Consider the following 20402-nt stretch of genomic DNA (forward strand, 5'->3'; position numbering starts at 1 on the left):
AAAAGTCTCTGCATAGTTAACCCCATACACCTGAGTATACCCTTTTGCAACTAGCCTGGCTTTATACCTTTCAACCGACCCATCTGCTCTATGCTTTACTGTGAATACCCACTTGCATCCCACTGGCTCCTTGCCTTCGGGAAGATTCACCAACTCCCAGGTATTGTTTTTGTGAAGAGTACTAATTTCTTCCTTCATTACCTCTGTCCATTTAGGTATAGATAAGGCTTTTGCAACACTTTTGGGAACAAAAATGGAATCAATGGCAGTCAAAAGGCATGAAATGTGGGAGCAATGTTTTCGTAGGATAAAAATTGAGCAATAGGATGCTTAGTAGTACATGATCAAACCCCTTTTCTATGAGCAATTGGGACATCAAGATCATTAGTAGGATCATCAATAGCAATAGGTTCAGTCATATCAAAGGGAACAAGGGTACCTGAATTTTCCTTCAAGGAGTTAGAAGGTGTTGGATGTATGGTCTCAAGTTGCTCCATAGCCTTCGAATTCAACAATCCCTTACGGCGTCTCAAGAAGACACGAAATGGAGAGGAGTTAGGAATAGGGGGAAGAGGGATTTGAGGAGCTGGAGCTTGCCTCTCCTCCTTCACACTATTCTCCCCCTGAGGAGAGGCTTGAAAGAAGGGTTCTGACTCAATAAAGGACACATCCATAGATACAAAGTACTTAGAGGTGACTGGATTGAAGCATTTGTAGCCCTTCTGGGAAGAGGGATAACCCAAGAAAACACACGGAACAGATTTGGGGTCCAATTTACCCCGGTTAGGAGATAGATCATGAATAAAGCATTTACACCCAAACACACGTAGAGGAATGGAAAATAAAGGGGATTGAGGGAAGAGAAGTTGATGTGGGGCCTTGTATTTCAGAAGGCGTTATGGCATACGATTAATAACATAAGCTGTAGCCATCGCAACCTCAACCCAAAAACGTTTTGGAACATGCATGTGAAGCATCATACTACGAACAACTTCGAGGAGATGGCGGTTCTTCCTTTCAACAACTCCATTCTGTTGTGGTGTTCTGGCACATGAACTTCTATGAAGAGATCCATGTGAAGAGAAAAACTTAGTTAAGTCATGATGAAAATACTCCTTTGCATCATCCGATTGAAAATTTGGACTTCAACATGAAATTGAGTGAAAACCATGCAATGGAAATCTTGCACAATCTTGGGTACTTATTTTCTCGAGTGCATAGGATATAGCCACGTGTATCTTGAATAGTCATCAATAAAGCTGATAAAGTACTTGTACCCACCCTCAATAGGTATGTTAACAGGGCCCCAAACATCAGAAAAGACAATATGGAAAGGCAAAGTAGATCTTTTATTATTTGATGGAAAAGTCGTTCTACAATGCTTACTCAAATGACACGTTTCACAATGCAAACTAATAAGAGACACTGACTTGAACAATTCAGGAAATATAACTCTCAAAGACTCAAAGGACAAATGACCAAGGCGATTATGCCATAATCACAATTGACTGTTTGTAGATTGACTCATAAGACTCACTAAAGCTGATGTCGCAGGGCCAAATTTATTCTCTAGGATGTAGAGACCATCAACCATATGTCCTTTACCAATTGTCCTCCCCGAGGTTAAATCCTAGAAAACACAAGAATGAGGAAAAAATGTTACACAACAGTTTAAAGACTAAGTAATACTACTTATAGATAACAAATTGATAGGAAGTTTGGGAACATGAAGGGTATGGGATAAGACAAGGCCATCAGGAAGAGATACAGATCCCTGACCAACAATGGTGGATAGAGACCCATCAGCAAGTTTCACTTTATCCTTTCCAGAAAGAAGAGTGTAGGTCTGGAAGAGATTTGACTTACTGGTCATATGGTTTGATGCCCCTAAGTCAATGACCCAAGGTGACTCAGGAGCAGAGGTACACACATGAAATGCAGAAGCACCTTTACCCGATGTAGAAGCGAATGAGGTAGAAGGGGTAGGAACCGACCTGTCCAATTGCTCGAGTGTCCTACCATACAATTCCAAATGATCTCTGAAAGAGTTGATGATGTCTTCCTTGGGATCAAAACCACTAGGATGCTCTTGAGAAAACACTGTAGTTTGATTACTTTGCTGATAGTCTTCAGTGGCCAGATTTGTAGAACTAAATTTCTTCTAAGGAGGCTTCTTTGAAGTGTCTTGATTTTTGGTTGCTCACTTGGGCTTACCCACTAATTCCTAACAGGTTTCTCGAGTGTGTCTGGGCTTTTGGCAGTGAGTACACCACAGTTTGTCCTTATCTTCACCTTTCCTTGGTTCCCCCTTTTTCATTCCTGTGTTACCCCCTCTTGCAGCTAGGGCAGTTGGTTGCTCCCCCTCAGAAACATTCATGAGATTTTTCCTGCTCTCTTCAGATTGGACTAGAGCATATACTTCCTGAACTGAAGGAAGTTCCCTACTTCCCAAAATCTGCACCTGAAGAGGCTCATAAGCCGGGTTCAGCCCATGTAAGAAAGCAAAAACCCACTGTTGGGAGAGAAGTTTTTTATAGTCCTGTGCATCTTCATCATTCTTCCTGTCAATGGTCTGAAAATAGTCTAGTTCCTTCCAGACAGATGTAAGGGCTGAGTAGTATGTAGATGGGCTACGGTCACCTTGTCTACATGTAGATGATTCTGCTTGAAGTTGATAAATCTTGGTAAAATGCCTGTGTTCAGAATAGGTTGCCTTGGCTTGTTCACAGATTTCACAGGCTGTGTCAGCCCATATGAAATTTTTCTGTACATGAGGTAAATGGAGCCTAGCAGCCATGACATAACCATGCTGTTCTCTTGATCCCATCGATCATGTTCAGCAGTACCAGACTTTGGTTCTTTTATTTTTTCACTTGTATAGCCGGCCTTCCCCCTAGCTGTAACATAAAGTTTGATGCCTTTGGACCATTCTAGATAGTTCAGGCCATCAAAGGGGGTAATAGACATAGAAAAATTCATGCTGTCCATTCCCCCATTTAGGTTTCCTTGCTGTGAAGTAATGCCAGAGGTTGCTGAATCCTCAGTAGCCATTTCCACAGAAATATTACTGCTGTTCTTTTTTAAAAAAACCAATCTGATGTAGAAGGTTTCTTTTTTCTCTGAACAATAAGTAGGCTCCAATAACACAGGTTTGACAGTACTGTAGGTCAAAATTCTTAGCTGAAACACTTCAGTTTGCACAGAAAGGATACAGCCAGTCTCTACGACTTCAGAACTGTGACATTCACAGTAGTCAAAGTTTACTTATGAATGTAACAGTACATACCTGGCTTCCACGACCCACAGCACATAGAAAAAAACCTCAGAAAAGACAAGTTTCAATGCATTTGGCTGCCACCACAAACTCAAAAAAAAAAACTTCTACTGCATTGGGTTGCCACCACAGATCCAGATATCATTTTTTAATGCATTCGGCTGCCACCACACCCTTCTTCTTGGTACAGCAACCAAGAGAGAAGAAGAAAGAAAAAAAAATTGTCTGAAACTTGCGCCCGGAAGAAGCACACAATGGAGTCTTCAATCAGAATAGTTTTTCCAGAAAAGGAAAGAGAACCAGATCTCAGATCTGGAAAAGTTGCACCCAGATCAGAGCTCTGATACCATGTAGTTCGACGGATCTAGAAGAGAGAAGGGAGAAAAGAAGAGAGAAGAAAGAAAAGAGAGATCTATTCCAAGTTGAGTGGCTGGCGGCACCTAAGTTAATATTTATACTTAGGGCGACAGCTCATAACTAATACACTGAGGAAAAGACAAAAAGACCCTTTAGTAGGCCGCAGGCCTCTACATACACATTACAACAATTAATAATTGGGACTCAAGATACAAACCAATATCCTACATTATAGGGTCAGATCATTTCAGGTCTGTCAGGGTTGACCCAGTCAATTGATAGTTCTACCAAGAGATGGAGTCAGCACCTTAAGTTTGGAGTCAGCACCAAACACATCAATGGGAAAATCTCTTTATCCATTCATTCAATGGCTCTGATGAGCTATTACTTTAAATATTTATAAAGAAACAGAAAGGATCTTCTAAGATCTACAAAATATTTGATTTTCCTAAACAGAAAAAGAATTAACAATACTTGCAACTAAAACCTATTCAAAATATTTTCTTGATCTGAAGTAAATCTTTAGAAGCATTACTCACTATATAGTGGCTTAGTGGGAATCCAATTGAAATTTTATTGGGAGAATCAAATCTATATCTCCACTTGAGTTGAGAACCAAGTAATTTGGCTTTTTGGAATGGGCCCAATTTTTTGGGCCTTAGGTTCAATTCAGTGATTTATCAGGCTTAGGCTTCATGGTGCATTTTTTTTGGCCTATGGAATTGAGCTAGATTCACAACAATTTTTATGTCCCAATTACTAATCTGTCTTTTTAGCCACATGAAGGCCATCTAAGCCTAAAGAAAAGTATGAGTTTGGCTTCCCTTTTCTTAAACGTTGGCCTCACATCATACTGATTCATTTTTCTTTCAATTTTGCAATTCTAGGTAGTGATCATGGCATCAAAGCACAAGGGGATGGGTGGCTACTAACTGTTGCCTTGATTGAGGGAAGTAATATAGCAGCTGTTGATTCAAAAGGGTTTTCTGATCCATATGTGGTCTTTACTTGCAATGGTAAAACTAGATCGAGCTCTATCACTTTTCAGAAAGCTGATCCTGAATGGAATGGTGAGCTATTGTTTTTGGTATTCTACTTTCTAGTTTCAATATGCTCTATAGATTTACCACTTGCATAACCTATGATGCCATGGTTCAGTCCTAGAACAGTTAGCACTCAAATTTCTGTCAACAAGAATGATCTGTATGAAATTCAAATGTTCCATATATTGATTTCGTTTTGTTGAAAACCTGTTGGATACACAGAAATATTTGAATTTGATGCAATGGATGAGCCTCCTTCTGTGTTGGATGTGGAAGTTTATGATTTTGATGGATCCTTTGTTGAAGCCGAATGTCTTGGCCATGCTGAAATCAATTTTGTAAAATCTAATATATCAGACCTTGCGGATGTTTGGATCCCTCTTCAAGGAAGATTAGCTCAAGCATGTCAGTCTAAACTGCACCTAAGAATATTTTTGAACAATACAAGAGGTAGCAATGTTGTTAAGGAGTATCTAGTAAAGATGGAGAAGGAGGTTGGGAAAAAGGTGCTTTGTCTAAGTTGGCTTCAGTGTTATTCTTAACAAAGTTCATGCCATTTTCTTTTAGTTGTGCATTGTTAATGACCAAGAACACTTGCAGATAAATTTGCGGTCACCTCAAACAAATTCAGCATTCCAGAAACTGTTCGGGCTTCCACCCGAGGAATTTCTTATCAATGATTTTACTTGTCACTTGAAGCGCAAAATGCCACTGCAGGTGCTGTTACATTCAATGCTATTGATCATTGCCATTTAAACTTCCAATTGCAGAGTTACTTCCCCATAAGCTTTGCTTTTGTTGAAATATCTTAATAACCTTGCATTTCTCTCTAATTTTGGGTTATACTTTGTGGAATAACATTGATTATGCTAATGTTCCTCTTTATCAGTCTACAGGGTACCTATGCTTCAAAGGCTTTAAATTGTTGAATTATGGTTGCTTCTGTGCAGGGTCGCCTCTTTCTGTCAGCAAGAATAATTGGGTTCCACACAAGCTTGTTTGGACATAAAACCACATTCTTCTTTCTCTGGAAGGACATAGAAGATATTCAAGTTTTTCCTGCTACACTTGCCTCAATGGGCAGTCCATTCATTATCATTACTCTTCAACAAGGCAGAGGTATGGATGCAAGGCATGGTGCAAAGACACAAGATGAACAAGGGAGACTGAAGTTCCATTTCCAAGCTTTTGTATCCTTCAATGTTGCCATTAGGTACCTAATGAAACCTGTTTTATTTGAAAGAATCAAATTGATTAAATGTAGTCTTAAATGTAGGAAGAATAAAGAAAAGAGAGAGTAGTTTAGAGAGAATAAAATCTTCTGGTGGCATACTGCTCCCATATCAAAATTACATTAAAAATACACTTATACCCCTGGATGCCCATATCTCAATGATAAAACTATTAAAAGAGGGGGGGGGGGAGAGAGGGAAACGAGAAACCTTAACCCTCCTTAGCATTCAAGCTACCTAATAAAAGAACGAATGAAATAAAATAAAAAATATCTTATAGGGGACATTCATAGAACCCTGATTAGGCTCATGGTATGAACCAAGAGGTATACCGGCCTCAAGTGAGGGGATTAGCCCCAAAGAGGAACACCTAGGGCCTAATAGAGATGGTTGGGCCTGTCCAGTTATGCTAGGCTTGGGATTTTTGGGCTGGACTTGCATCAGTAGGACTCATAAACTTTGGACCCTCTTTGTGGCACCCTAACTTTACTTTTTATTACCTTTGTTCAATATGCTATGTAATGAAGGGATTATGTGATGTTTTCATAATGTGATGGTGAGGAGGGAGAAATACCACCTTTAGATCCCCTACCCATGCATGATTTCTACTTTTATTCCCACCTTTATTTCTTTGTCCATGATTGCCTTGTCTCCACGAGTTTCCCTTGGAAATTTTGTCACCTATTTAATGAATTGCTCTTATGACTTTTGAAGCACCCCATAGCTTTCAATTTTGAACCCTATGCTTGAGCAGTTTTTGTCTTCCAAGTTTTGTCTCAACTTTCATGGCTTCAGTAGGTTGTAGTCCTAATTTTTTGTCAATCATGTGTGGTCTCTAGCCCCACTGAGTGTTAAAGTTTAGGGAGAAGTACAATTTATGCCAACTTTTCAATTTTAGGACTGCCAACTTTAAATATGCAAGAAAATGTTATCTTTTAAAATTTAATTCAGTGATTTAATAGGTTTTCCTAGGTGCACAGGTGAGGTGCATTTTAAGGCATGCACCTCACCTAGGCCCTGGGTGCAGCATTTTCAAAAGGTGCACGCCTGATGCACCTTAGGCTGGGCGTATGCTTTTTTTTATTTATCTTTTAAAAATATATTTTATTAGGATGAATGAATTAACAGCATTAGCAAAAAATGTTATGTTTGATTTTATATTTACATTTTCATTTTGAATATGTTTTATATGTTATGTTTATGTATTTTAATTTGAGATAATAGTTTTTTAAAATATTTATTTTAAAATTGAAGTTTATATTTTTAATTTTTTTGCATTTATTTTGATTTGTTTTGGCATTTTTTGCACTTTGCTTCTAAAAGGCATGCACTTTGCCTTGTACCTTAGGGCGCAAAATGCCCCTTGTGTGTGTGTGTTTTTCTGCGCCTTGTGCTTTTAAAACACTGATTTAATTTCAATTTAGGAAAATATGTTATGTACTTCTCAAGTTCTAAACATAACAAATGCATACATGGATTATACCAAAATAATATGTAACATAAATATTAGATCATACCAAAAAAATATGTAGCATTTATAAATCATCATCATCATCATTATCTAAGCCTTGTCCTATCTATAGGTGGTCAGCTACATGAATCCTATTTTGCCATGCTGTGAACATCAGAAAACGGCTCACTTGGGTTGATTTGGAGTCGCCACCCACCATTGGGAATGAATTGGGAGTGATGGGCCTCCCGGGGCTTTTTCGCTTAAAATCATTTTGGTCTTTTTAGTAACTCCATATGTGAGGTACCGATCTAACCAAGCTAGGTAAGACTTGGATGGGAGAGGGAAGGGGTTAGGCACCCTCTCCTGTGTTCGATAGGTGGGGCCTACATGGGTTTTAGAAACAAGCTCTAACAGACAATGTTTATCACAAAACGCATTAATGAGACTTCACTAATAACAAGAAAATGAGGAATTATCTAATGCCCATAAATGAAAAGTCACTTAACGAGAGATAGGGAGAGAGAGCGGTGGCGGAGTGTGAGAGAGGTGGTGAGGGAGAGTTTCAGATCTGGTTTAGTGATCAGTAATGACAGTGAGAAGAAGAAGAATAAGAGGAAGAATGAGAGAGAGAGAGAGAGAAGATGTTGGGGAAGGAGGAACTGCTATCGGGTTCACTGCTGCATCGAGTTTCAAGAGAAAGGAGATGAACAATCGATTTTTCTGTCTGGGGAGAGAGATAAGAGAGAAAAATGAGAGAAAGAGGGGAACTGAGTTGGATGGAGGTGGAGAGGGTTGCTGCCGTTAGGTTGCTCAGTTGAGAGCTTGAAGGAGATGATGGTGAACAGTAATTGTTTTTGATAAAAATAGCTCGGGTTGGGTTTTATATTACGGTAAAAGGATAATTTCGTAATTTTGTGAACTTTAGGGGTATTTTGGTCAAATCGATTAGAAAAGGGGGTAAATAAAGGTATTTTTGGATGAAATTTGACAAGGTAGGGTTTTTGGACATTTCGGATTGATTGGTGGGGTCAGATTGGCCTAACGGTGCTTGGATCAAGGGAATTTGAGGTACGAACATTCCGACTAACGAAAAAGTCCAAAATGAAATCTTTTTTTGAGGGGTAAACTAAGGAATTTGCATTGAAATTTTGTAGGATGGTATTTCTGAGTGTCTTAGATGAATTGACAAGATTTTATTGGTTCAAATGTGTTTGGGTTAAGGCAATTTGTGGTACGAGCAATCCGACGTGCGAGAAAGCTCATAATGGAATGTTCATACGATGGATGGGCGGATCGAGGAATTTTGAGTTGACATTTTGTAGGATCGGATTTCTGAATGTCTTGGACGAATTGGTAAGATTTGATCGGTTTAAATGTGTTTGGATCGAAGGAATTTGAGGTATGGGTGGTTCGGCCAATGAAAAGGTTCAAAATGGAATCTTTTTATGATGGAGGAGAAAAACAAATATTTTGAGGGCTAAAATTTGATGGGTGGTCAACGAGAGTTTTAGGAAGATTGGGGGTCTTGGAAGATGTATTGTGATATAGATCTGTGACTCTAAGAGTAACGGGTAACGAGAAGGCTTGAATTGGAATCTTTTCCTTGGTGGATGGGTGATCGGGGGGGGGTGATGGAGGTTTTGATGGGTTTGGAGGTGTTGGGTTATATGTTATGACGAAGATCTTGAATTTGGAGATTGACCACCAATAAGATTGGTCTATTTGGAATCTTTTTAAATAAAGGGTGAAATGGTCATTTTGAGATTTGAAATTTGACGGATGGTCGATCGGGAGGTTGATGGAGGTTTTGATCATGTCTAGGGTATTTGGATTGTGGGTTTTAGTTGTAGTGTTTGGTTCGTCAAAATGGAATCTTTGATGAGTGGATGACGAAATCAAGGAATTTAAGGTTGAGATTTGGATCGCGGGTTTTAGTCATAGCGCCTAGTTTGTTAAAATGGAATCTTTGATGGATGGATGGTGAAACCAAGTAATTTATGGCTGAAATTTGTTGTGATTGGATGTTTATAGGTTTTGTTTCATATAGTGGGGTCTAATCATATGATAAGTGTGGTGACGGGGCGCAATCGTGGCTGTCAAAAGGGAATCTTGTAGTTTTAACTGTGGATTTCAGGGTGTTTGAGTCAAAATTTAGTCTTTTAGGGTTTTGACATGTTTTAGAGAGAATGGTGGGGTCTAATCGGGCATCTGTAGTGTGAGGAGTGGGTCAGAGAGGGAACCGAGCAAAAATCGGGTGCTGACACATGCTATTCTGTTCAATGCAAATGTAGGGGTTTATCATGAAGACTTCCCAGGAGATCTCCCATCCCAGTACCAAAAATATGTAGCATAAAGCATCATATATTTTGACATTGTATTTTTGCAATTATATTTTAAATCCTATTACCATTCTGCCCCAAACCATAAGAGATTGCATTTTCTTACATATTTAAAGTTGACTTTCCTGAAGTGGAATTAGACCTTTAAAGTTGGCCTAAAGTGCACTTTCTTAAAGTTTACCTTCTGGATGACAACAAAAAATCCTTGGAGGATAAACAACGCACTAGTAAACTATCTCTTCATATGTTTGATGTGTATGAGAGGTGTTTTGTGCTATAAAGTATATTCTAGAAGTGTTTATGCAATATAAGGTGTTGTACGGGGGTACATATTATAGATTTAGGGTTGCAAATATTCTAGAAGTGTTTATGCAATATAAGGTGTTGTATGGGGGTACATATTATAGATTTAGGGTAGCAAATAGATTGAATCAAATTGAATGTAGACAAGGTTTACATGGTTTCTGCCAGTTGTACGTCCTTGGGACCTGGGAAGAGGGATTAATCCACTATGAGAATACTCAGAAATACAAGACCATGAAAATAGGCACTCTCTTCCCTCACTCTCAACCCTAATCCATACCAAAAGAATGCTTATATAAGCCCAACATTAGAGAATAACTCAAAATTACAGATTGACTCCTTCACAAACCCAAATTTACAATTTGTAATACCCAGACATATAAACACACCACAGAGATCCTTCACAGACCCAATTTTAGGATGTGTTGTTATCACTTATCACTTGTCAGAAATGGCACACTGTCAGAAAATAGAATATCCTTGTTATATGGCTAAGGGTCCTGGAGTTTATTGGATATGCATATCTTGTGTATGGTTCATTGACTTACTAGGATAGTCTCCTTGTGCACTGTATGTTATATTGTACAATTGATGTTTATATTTTTAAATTAGATGGGCATCATATGTTACAGCTAGAGTTACATGTACTGTAATCTTGCTTTCTTTTATTTGGAACAGACCAGCTAATGTCTATTAAACAGGACAATCATGGCTGTATGGAAGGCGAATTTCTTGAGTCCTGAGCAGAAGGTGGAAATTGATGAAGAAGAATCTGAAACAAAGAACCTCCAAACTGAAGATAATGGCTCTATCTTGGGTGTGGAGGATGCCAGGATGTCAGAGGTTTATTCCTGTCTTCTTCCTGTTCCTGTGAGATCTCTCTCTCTCTCTCTCTCTCTCTCTCTCTCTCTCTGTGTATGTGTGTGTGTGTGCGCACACGCATGCGCGTGCGTGCATGCACATATATGATAATGTCATTATGTTTTGCATATCTCCTCTCCCTTCAACATGTTCTTTGTCACTATGTTATGGTAGTCATGAAATTCCCAGGGGGACTGGTCATCTGAATTATGCAGAATTGAGTCAGGACTAGAATTCAAATTCAACCCCTGGCTATTCAAGACAACCTCAATGCCAACAAGTTGGCACAGTTGGTTGATTGATCACCTGAGTTACTATGTTTTGGTAGATTGGATGATTGTTGGATCTCCTTGGTTGGATTATTCAGTCTTCCCCAGTTTTCATGTATACCGAACATTGAATGGGACACTTATACAGTTTGTACTTGTCCAAGTTGAATTCAATTTGCATGTGTTAGGATTTTTTTCCTGTCAATATTTGATGTCAAAGTTATCTTTTGGGTGACTTGCAGATCAACTTGCTAATAGAAATGTTTGGTGGAGGTCCCTTGGAGCGTAAAATAATGGAACAAGTTGGATGTTCCAACTATTGTTACACACCATGGGAACTAGAGAAGGCTGACCTATATGAAAGGCAAATTTCTTACATATTGGACAAATCTCTTTTTCGTTACAGTGGAGAAGTGACAAGCACTCAGCAAAAGTCTCCTCTTTCTGATAGAAATGGATGGATCATTGAAGAGGTCATGACAATCCAAGGAGTTCCACTTGCTGATCATTTTACTGTATGTATTATGTAACACCACTTAACATTATTCTGATAAAAGCTCAGTGTTGTAAGAGGATATTGGGTATATTTTATTCCTTTGCTTTAGAACCTTGGTTGAGAATTGACAGTGCCTTTCCACTGATTTGCAGCTTCACTTAAGATATCAAATTCAGGATCTCGCCTCCAGATCTAAGGGATGTCTATATGTTCAAGTATTCTTTGGCATTGGGTGGCTGAAAAGCACCAAACATCAGAAAAAGATAAAAAAGAGTATCTCATCAAATCTGCAAGATCGCCTGAAGAAGATGTTCAGTCTATTTGAGAAAGAGTATGTTACAGGAATGTAGAATTTGGGGCATCAGTGCAGGATTATTATGATGAAACTTCACTGGGTTATTTTTCTGATGCATTGTTTGATGATCAACAAACATACTCTGTTTCATGCATGGATTCAGAGGTATCCAGTACTTTGGTGAAATGGATTTTTTGTGATCCAAGTGCAGGCAATAATTACCTATCTATCTGAGAGGACTAGACATCTAAATGCTAAAAACTTTTGATCTTCATCTTGCCGATATGCTGCATCAATATGGTTTGTGTAAACCATTCTAGAATGGATGTCATTACAGGAAAGTTTTTGGATTGGCGATGCAGATGTCCATAAGGAGCTTAATTTAACATATCCTATGATCATACAGTCACAAAAGGACCTATCTGAATGGGTAAGGAGATGTTTGTTACAAGGGATGCGTAGGTTTCTCTCAATAGATTTACATGAAAAGTTTTTTCTGTTGTAAATTGCGCAATTAAACCAAAAAATTGCAGCTAGATGCTTTGTATTTTGATCAAGCGGGAGCAAGTTACTGGCTTTAAGAAGATCAAGATGAGAATAATTGTACATGATTCATGTACTTGTATCCATAGTTGTTTGAATTGTACATTTCTGTATATACTCGTCCTTAGTAAAACATTTTATATAATAAATTTATAATTTCATCTTTGAATGTGAAACATGTATGGCCATGGATGATATTATTTGTTTTTCTCAGGAAAAATGTTCTTTTCTGTAGCAAGATCCAAGGAAAACATGCTTAGTTTGCCACAAGGAAAATGCTTTCTATAAACAAGAAACCTCTACTCCAGCTACGTAGAGGAGTGGTTTGTTGGCATAAATGGATCTGGAATGGGGGAACTCCAACTGATATCTCCTTTTACATGTGAGTGGTTTTCCATGGTTGCATTCGGGTTGATGAAAACTATTCAGCGTAGTGGTGTGCTTTGTAAGATATCACAAAAGGAGTCCTTGCATCACTTGCCGATTGGTAGTTGTTTGGCAACCAAAAGTCTGGTCTTATTTTGCCCAATGGATGGGGGTAACTTTGATTGACTCCGAGTCAGAGAGTACCATACTGAACAGGTAGCATGAACTTGCCAACAAGACAAACACCCAATGGGGATACTTAGTAGGTCTTGCTCCCAATTTTATCCTCTGGGAAATCTTGAGGAAACAGAACAAGAGGAGGATGGAAGGCCATTATAGTTGCTCGCAGTTTGTGATCCGCAAGGTCTTGAACTGGATCCATCATTTACTACCCAAAACACTTCAAGGAGTTAAACTTTAATCAAAAAGACTGCCAGTGTGAGGTCTAGGCCTAGATGAAGTCATGGTGAAGCATCAGCCTTTGAGGTATGTTTATGTCCTTCAATCATCTGTTGGTTATATGAAGTTAAATGTTGATGGGGCTTCTTGTGGTAATCTAAGGGCAAGCAGTGGTAGTGGCACCATTAGAGGAGAGAGGAGAAAATAATGAAATGATTCTTTCCTTCTCCCACTGGTATGGTGTCAAAACCAATATGTTTGCAGAAGCCATGGCGCTATTACAAGGACTAGAGTTGGTCAAGGTGATGCACTTTGTGAAGGTAGAGATTTATACGATTCTCTCTAATCTAGCCAAAATGGTGAAAGATTAGTCATATTTACCTTGGGATCTTTGGAACTGGAAGCATTTGTGAGATGAGGATTGAGAGAATGAGGTGGTCATTCATCACACTTTGAGAGAGGGGAATAAAGTTGCAGATGTTTTTGGCAAATTTCATATGTACTGGTCAGGATGCTGATTTTAAAGCAATGGATAAACTGCCTAATCCCCCCCCCCCAACCAACCAGCAAAACCGCAAAACTTCATTGAATAATGCTCAAATTATGATCGAGAGACCAACAAATAGGGACAAACAATTAGAGACAAAACAAGAAAAACACTAAACTATACTGTAATAGGTGGAGTGAAACAAAACTAATACGAATCTGTGATGCAGGAGCTAGAGAGTCAAAATTGGGATTTTATGAAATTTTATGTATTTCTGTATTTTTTGACAGAAGGGTATTTTTGTCATTTTTACAATTTTATGTAGGGAACAATGATAGGGTTTAATTTGTCTAGTTATAGTTTGTTTATATTTAAAATTTCAGAGTCATTGCATAAGTAGGATTAGAGTTATTGAGTCTTTGAATTGAAATAAGATATGACAACTTAGTTTGAGTCCTATTAGGATTATTGAGTCTAATAGTTTGACTCATAAGACTATTATGAGTCTAACAGTTTGACTCCTAGGATTATTATGAGTTTAGAGTCTATAAATATGTATTGACGTTTTACACAAAGGCAATGAATTATGTTGAGTTTTCTTCAGCTTATGCTATCTATGGTGAGTGATTCCCATGTCCTAGAGTGATTCTAGGCACCCTGTGAGTGATTCCAGGTATTTTTTTCTCTTCTTTCTCTCCCTATTTTCTCTCTTATTCCTTCAAGAAGCCATTGCAGCCATTGACAACTATAACTCTGATCAAGAAGACCATTCAACATTCTCTAAGGACTAGAACTAAGCTGGTCCTACATCAGTTTGGTATCAGAGCCTAATGGTTTATTCAGTATGTTCTCACACAGTGACCGATTCTATTGGCCCAAGGTATCTTCTAGACAATCTTACAGGTCTAGAATCAATGATGATTGGGTTTCTAAACAATATGAAGGGTCTTTGGTTGACTTATTTGAGAAGATGGTGGAAGAAAGTAGATCTAATAATGTTAGCTACGAGAGCAAGATTTTCAAACATGTTAGAAGAGAAAGGGAAATACCAAATTTCAAAGGAGATGATGATCCACAAGCATTCTTTGATTGGATTGTTGAACTAGAAGAGTATTTTGATTGGCATGATATGCTTGACAAACAAAGGATTAGATTTGCGCGCATGAAGCTGACGGGTCATGCTAAAGTATGGTGGAGAACTCTTGAAAAACGACTAGAAAATATAGGTGATGATCCAATTAGTACATGGGCTGAGATGAAGAAGTGTTTGCAAGAAAAGTATATCCCACTAGACTTCCACGATGATCTATATATGGAGTTGACTAATTTCAAGCAAAAGAAGAAGTAGCAGGTTACAACAAAGAACTTGAAGTCAATGGGAAAAAGGTACAAAGTTGAAAAGAAAGTAGATAATTCCTTGCAAGTTGATGCCTATCCTAGAGTTGAAGTTGAGGATGAAGCTATAGAAGTTGTAGATATTAAAAATCAAGAGGGTGTAGGCCAAGAAAAAACAGAAATTGCTGGAGTTTCCAACACTTATGATCAACTTGAGGTTAATGATCAAGAAGAAATAGAAGTGGAGCAAGTTAAAGAAATTTAGGTGCAAGATAAAAATATGCTGATTGAAGTAGATCCTAGTAAGGAGGTAAGTGACTTTACCTTACAAGTTCAACTAGAACTAATTCCCCCAACATCAACAATGTAGAAGGAGTCCTAGATCTTGTTGAAGAACCGAGGATAGCAGAACACACAGAGATGGTGATTCTTAAGCTAGAGGTTGAAGGAAAAGTTCCAAATGTTGCAGTTGAGAATTTGGATAAGCAAGGGGAAGATTCATCACATAGGCTGGTTGATGAATAAAGTGTTCAAGAAACTAATGTTATTGATGATTTAACAAAGATGGTTATGGAAGGCAATGTTTCAGCAACACATTTCATTCAAGATCCTTTTCTAGTTCTGTGTGGCCTCTACTCTATAGTCCAAGCATGTAGCTGTGGGAAGTCTTACTCCCTTTGTAATTGGGACATATCAACTTTTCATCCTCAAGTTCTTCAAAACCCGAGGACTAGTTTTTTTGAACCGGGGGAGAATGATGTAGGAGATGGAGAGTCAAAATTGGGACTTCATGAAAATTTATGTATTTTTGTATTTTTGGATAGGGGTATTTTTGTCATTTTTACAATTTTATGTAGGGAACAATGATGGGGTTTAATTTGTCTAGTTATAGTTTGTTTATGTTAAAATTTCAGAGTCATTGCATAAGTAGGATTAGAGTTATTGACTCTTTGAATTGAAATAAGATAATGACAACTTAGTTTGAGTCCTACTAAGATTATTGAGTCTAACAGTTTGACTCCTAAGATTATTATGAGTTTAGAGTTTATAAATATGTATAGACGTTTTATACAAAGACAATGAATTATGTTGAGTTTTCTTCAGCTTATGCTAGCTATGGTGAGTGATTCCCATGCCCTAGAGTGATTTTAGGCACCCCGTGAGTGATTCCAGGTATTTTCTCTCTTCTTTCTCTCCCTATTTTCTCTCTTATTCCTTCAAAAATCCATTACAGCCATTAACAATCATAGAGCTCTGATAAAGAAGACCATTCAACATTCTCTGAGGACTAGAACTGAGTTGGTCCTACATCAATCTGCAAATGGAATGAGCTTCAAGCAGGTTGCATGATCCAAAAGTCATTTTTCACTTTGATAACAGTTTTCTGCACCATCATTACCTTAGGCTAAAAGCTTTATGGGATGGTATTTTATAGGTTGAAAGCAGGCCATGGATCGGAGGGTCGGCAACAAAAACCTTTTTACATACCAAGTTTCAATTTTCAAATGATTTGAAGCAGTCTGTGCTAAAACCACATTATGGCTGCCTTTGAATGCATGCAAAATAAGGGGGAATGGAGGATTTCATTGAAAATTAATTTCTTGTTTCTCTCGACTTGGTAAATAAACCTGAAAAGTTGATGAATATAGTATTGCCAAATATAGATTGAGAACATCATATCTCTGCTTGGAAGAAGGAATGCCATTTTTCCTATGATTAGTGATGATTCCATCCATTTTACATATGATCACACATAAAATAGCAAATTTCAGAAAATTGTTTGCTTTACTTGGGGGGTGTTGGTATAATGGTATTGCACCACGCATTTTGGGTTGATCAACAAATTTGTGAGAAATGTGTCGTTAGGAATGGCAACAGGGCAGGGTAGGGTGGGGATGGGGAGAATGTCAACCATTTTATTTTTGTTTTTTACTTTATTTAAAAATTAAAAAATAAAATAATTAAAATTTACAATTCTATTAAAAAGATTAAAACATATTTTAAGAAATATTAATATATAGACATATGCGTACATATATACATATATAGATGTATGCGTACATATATACATATATAGATGTATGCATACATATATACATTTATATTAGCGGGATTAGGATCCCCGTGGGGCGGGGAGTGCTCTCCCCGTCCTCGCCCCATCCCCGTCAATGGGGATGAAAATTTTCCCATCCTCGCCCCTACGGGGAAAATCATCCCCACCCCTACCCCATTCGGGGTAGGTCCCCATGTGGATCAAAGAAATGGGGAAATTGCCATCCCTTATGTGTTGTCAGTCACATCGTGTATGAGTGTCATTTCAATTAAAAAAGGGCAAATTTCTTAAAGTACTCTATGGTTTAGGAAATTGACTAAGTTTACCCTTATTGTTTACATATTGTATGTGTTTGGTTCTGTTTATGTTTATTGAATAAACGTTTGTACTTTATTTGCTGGTAAAAGCGAGAAATGCAATAATTGTAACCGTTTATGACAACTAGGCGCCAATTCAGCATAATAGTGAATAAACGCCTGGCTGTTTGTGGAAGCTTCAAAAAATAACTTCTACAAATAGCTGGCATGCACATAAACCAAAGTTCACTTTTTACATTTTCGATGTATGTAGAAGAGCAAGAGAGAGAAAATGCCGAGATGGCACCTATGTGGCACCATCAATAAACATTTACTGAATAAACGTAAATGGAACCAAACACCTGATTGTCTTAAAGTACGCTTAAGTTTTTTGACAATTGTCTAAAATTTCCCTTGCTATTAACGTTCATTAGTGTTTCATCACAATTTATTCACATGTGGCATCACGTGATAAATAGATTTTTTTTTTTAACCCAATATTGCTTTTTTTGTGACTGATGCTTTGCTTTCTTCATATTTTTATTTCTAACACTGAAAACCTTAAACAGGGTTTTCACAGTGCTCAGCCTTGTTTCAACAGCTCTCCCTATTACTCTCTAGCCTGAGATTATGACAGGAGCTATGAAAGGTATGTTAGAAACCTTATGCCTAATCAGATATTTGGCTTTGGGCCTTTCAACATCTAGATCTTTCAACCTTCATTTATGCAGTATGAATTCGAGTTTCCTCTGAATTAATTACAGAGTACTCAGACATCCTTAAGCTACAAACCTTCAAATCTATCCATGGGGCAATTTTGTTCCATGGAATTAAATCAGGCTTCTAGGGAACCCATGTATATGCAATGACCTAGTCCTGCATTGATGTATGCTCAGTCTCATGAGCAACTTAGACATGCTGTTTTCCAGGCTCCTTTTTATCACCAACCATTAAGTTTTGATTACTCCTAGAACCATTAGAAAACAGAGGATACCTGTATATCGTTACTCCTGCAGATCGTTTCATTTCCTTTCTGTTAGGTACTGCTGAGCGTAGGGATGCAATTGATTTGTTTTTGATGCACTACCCTTTTAGTTATTGTATGTTTCTATTTTCCTTCTTATTAGCAAGGAGTGAAAAGCTAAGTAGTATTATTCATATTAGTCATATATTGTTGGTTCAATGCGTAGATATATTTTTTGTTGGTAATGGAATTCCATTCATTGATCTCGTGTGGAACATGATTTTTCTTGTTTCTTTTTAAAAAAAAAAAAAAAAAAAATTCTACGAGTGACCAAAATATGCGGAACCTATTCTAGCAAGATTCTGAACGCCGGATTTAGCTACTGGAAAACCGACGTCCCGACTAAAGAGACGCAGTCACCGGTCAGTAACGAAGTCAAAGAGCTATGAAACATCAATCGTATTACAAACGAGAGAGAGAAGATTGAAGGGTAAAATTTAAAGAAGACTGAAGGGTAGTGTAGGAATGGCAACGGGGCGGGGTGGGGACCCGTCCCTGCGAAAATCCCCATCCCTGTCCCCGTTAACAGGGACAAGGTTATCCCCATCCCCATCCCCATCCCCACGGGAATCCTTATCCCTGTGGGGATCCCCATTCCCCGTCCCCGCCTCATTCCCGCTAACGGGGATGAAAATTTTCCCATCCTAGTCCTTACGGGAGGAAAATCATCCCCATCCTTGCCCCATTTAGGGCGGATCCCCACGGGGATCGGAGAAATGGGGAAAATTGCCATCCCTAGGATAGTGTTTGTTTTCAATTTGAAAATTTAAAGAAGATTGAAGGGCAAAATAGTCTTTTCATTAACAGTAATCAATGATTATCAATGAAAACTTAGGAATACTTTAAGTCAATTTCTAAATAATAGGGGTGAATAAGTCAATTTCCTAAACCTTGGAGGTACTTTAAGAAATTTGTCCTTAAAAAATTGCACGTGTGCGATTAATCATTGTCATTTATGGTTAAACGTCAAATTTGACATTTTGGATAGAAATAACAATTTGTATGATCAATTCAAAACATTTTTGACAAAAGAAATCCCACACATATTTGTATTGAATAATCTAAAATGCAATGCCATTGTGCCAAACATCTCCTTAGTTTTTAGGAAATTGTTTTATTATCTATTAGTAATTTTATTTTTATTTTCATATTCCCACTTATAGGTTCCAAATGAGTGGTAGCAAGTTAGTCGTTCAACCTTTCAATTAAAATAGGCCAATTATTGACATCATAAATCAAATAAAAAATATAAAATAAATAAAACTATAGAACAATACAAAAAATTTGTCAAATATATATATGACCTCAAGAAATTATAGGAATGCCACAGACAAATCTCCTTGTATAATTGATTTTATGGTATTCAAAAATTATATGACTCACATATAAGACAAATTTTCTTTTTTTACCTCATTATGTAATTGTCTCTATGAAAATTACAAGAGTGCCACATAAAAGACAAGCCTTCCATGTAATTGATTCTATGGTATTCGAAAATTACAGCAATGCCACATATAATTATTTACGATTATGCCATTCTATAAAATAAAATGTCATCCATCTCTCTTGCCTACTTTTCTTTCTCTTCCTCTTCTCTATCTCAACTTTTATTTATTCATTTATTTATTTTATTATTATTATTATCTAAGCATTTATTTATTTAATAAAAGTAAATATATTGTTCATAAATCAATAAAATAAATCAGATTCGACATTGAGAGAAAATTTTAATAAACATTTATTTATTTTATTAAATTATTTATTTATTTATAAATATTTTACTAACAAATTATTCTCTCCCCTTGAGACCAATATTTAGGGTTATCAACGGATTTGGTTTAGTTCGAGATAGCTTATATCAGTCCCATGCCAATATACTTGTATTTATTTATTTTATTCAATTTAATAAATTATTATATAAACATTAATTTATTTAAGAAAAAATAGGGCTGGACCAATGGGTTGGGTCTACCTGAT

General features: G+C 37.4%; 1 protein-coding gene across 6 annotated transcripts in view; it reads left to right on the forward strand.

Annotated features, from left to right (window-relative positions):
• The window catches only part of LOC104594299 (C2 and GRAM domain-containing protein At1g03370-like), a 31262-nt gene extending 13154 nt beyond the window's left edge, over nt 1-18108 (forward strand). For 2 of the 6 annotated variants that reach the window (XR_016081086.1, XR_734711.3), the window contains 8 exons: nt 4519-4701; nt 4897-5180; nt 5275-5391; nt 5625-5887; nt 10703-10871; nt 11374-11646; nt 11780-12352; nt 17971-18108. Coding sequence is in view for 4 of the 6 variants with exons in the window: in XM_088896170.1 (XP_088752296.1) it covers nt 4519-4701; nt 4897-5180; nt 5275-5391; nt 5625-5887; nt 10703-10871; nt 11374-11646; nt 11780-11977 (1487 nt within the window). In the remaining 2 variants the exon portion in view is untranslated. Of the gene's footprint in view, nt 1-4518; nt 4702-4896; nt 5181-5274; nt 5392-5624; nt 5888-10679; nt 10872-11373; nt 11647-11779; nt 12629-17970 lie in introns of those variants that run through there. The other 4 variants (XM_088896170.1, XM_010254538.3, XM_088896172.1 and 1 more) reach the window with 3 other exon arrangements.
• Nucleotides 18109-20402: the final 2294 nt, after the last annotated feature.

Source organism: Nelumbo nucifera, chromosome 1 (genome assembly GCF_055504915.1).
Source record: "Nelumbo nucifera cultivar China Antique chromosome 1, China Antique-T2T, whole genome shotgun sequence".
Lineage (NCBI taxonomy): Eukaryota > Viridiplantae > Streptophyta > Magnoliopsida > Proteales > Nelumbonaceae > Nelumbo > Nelumbo nucifera.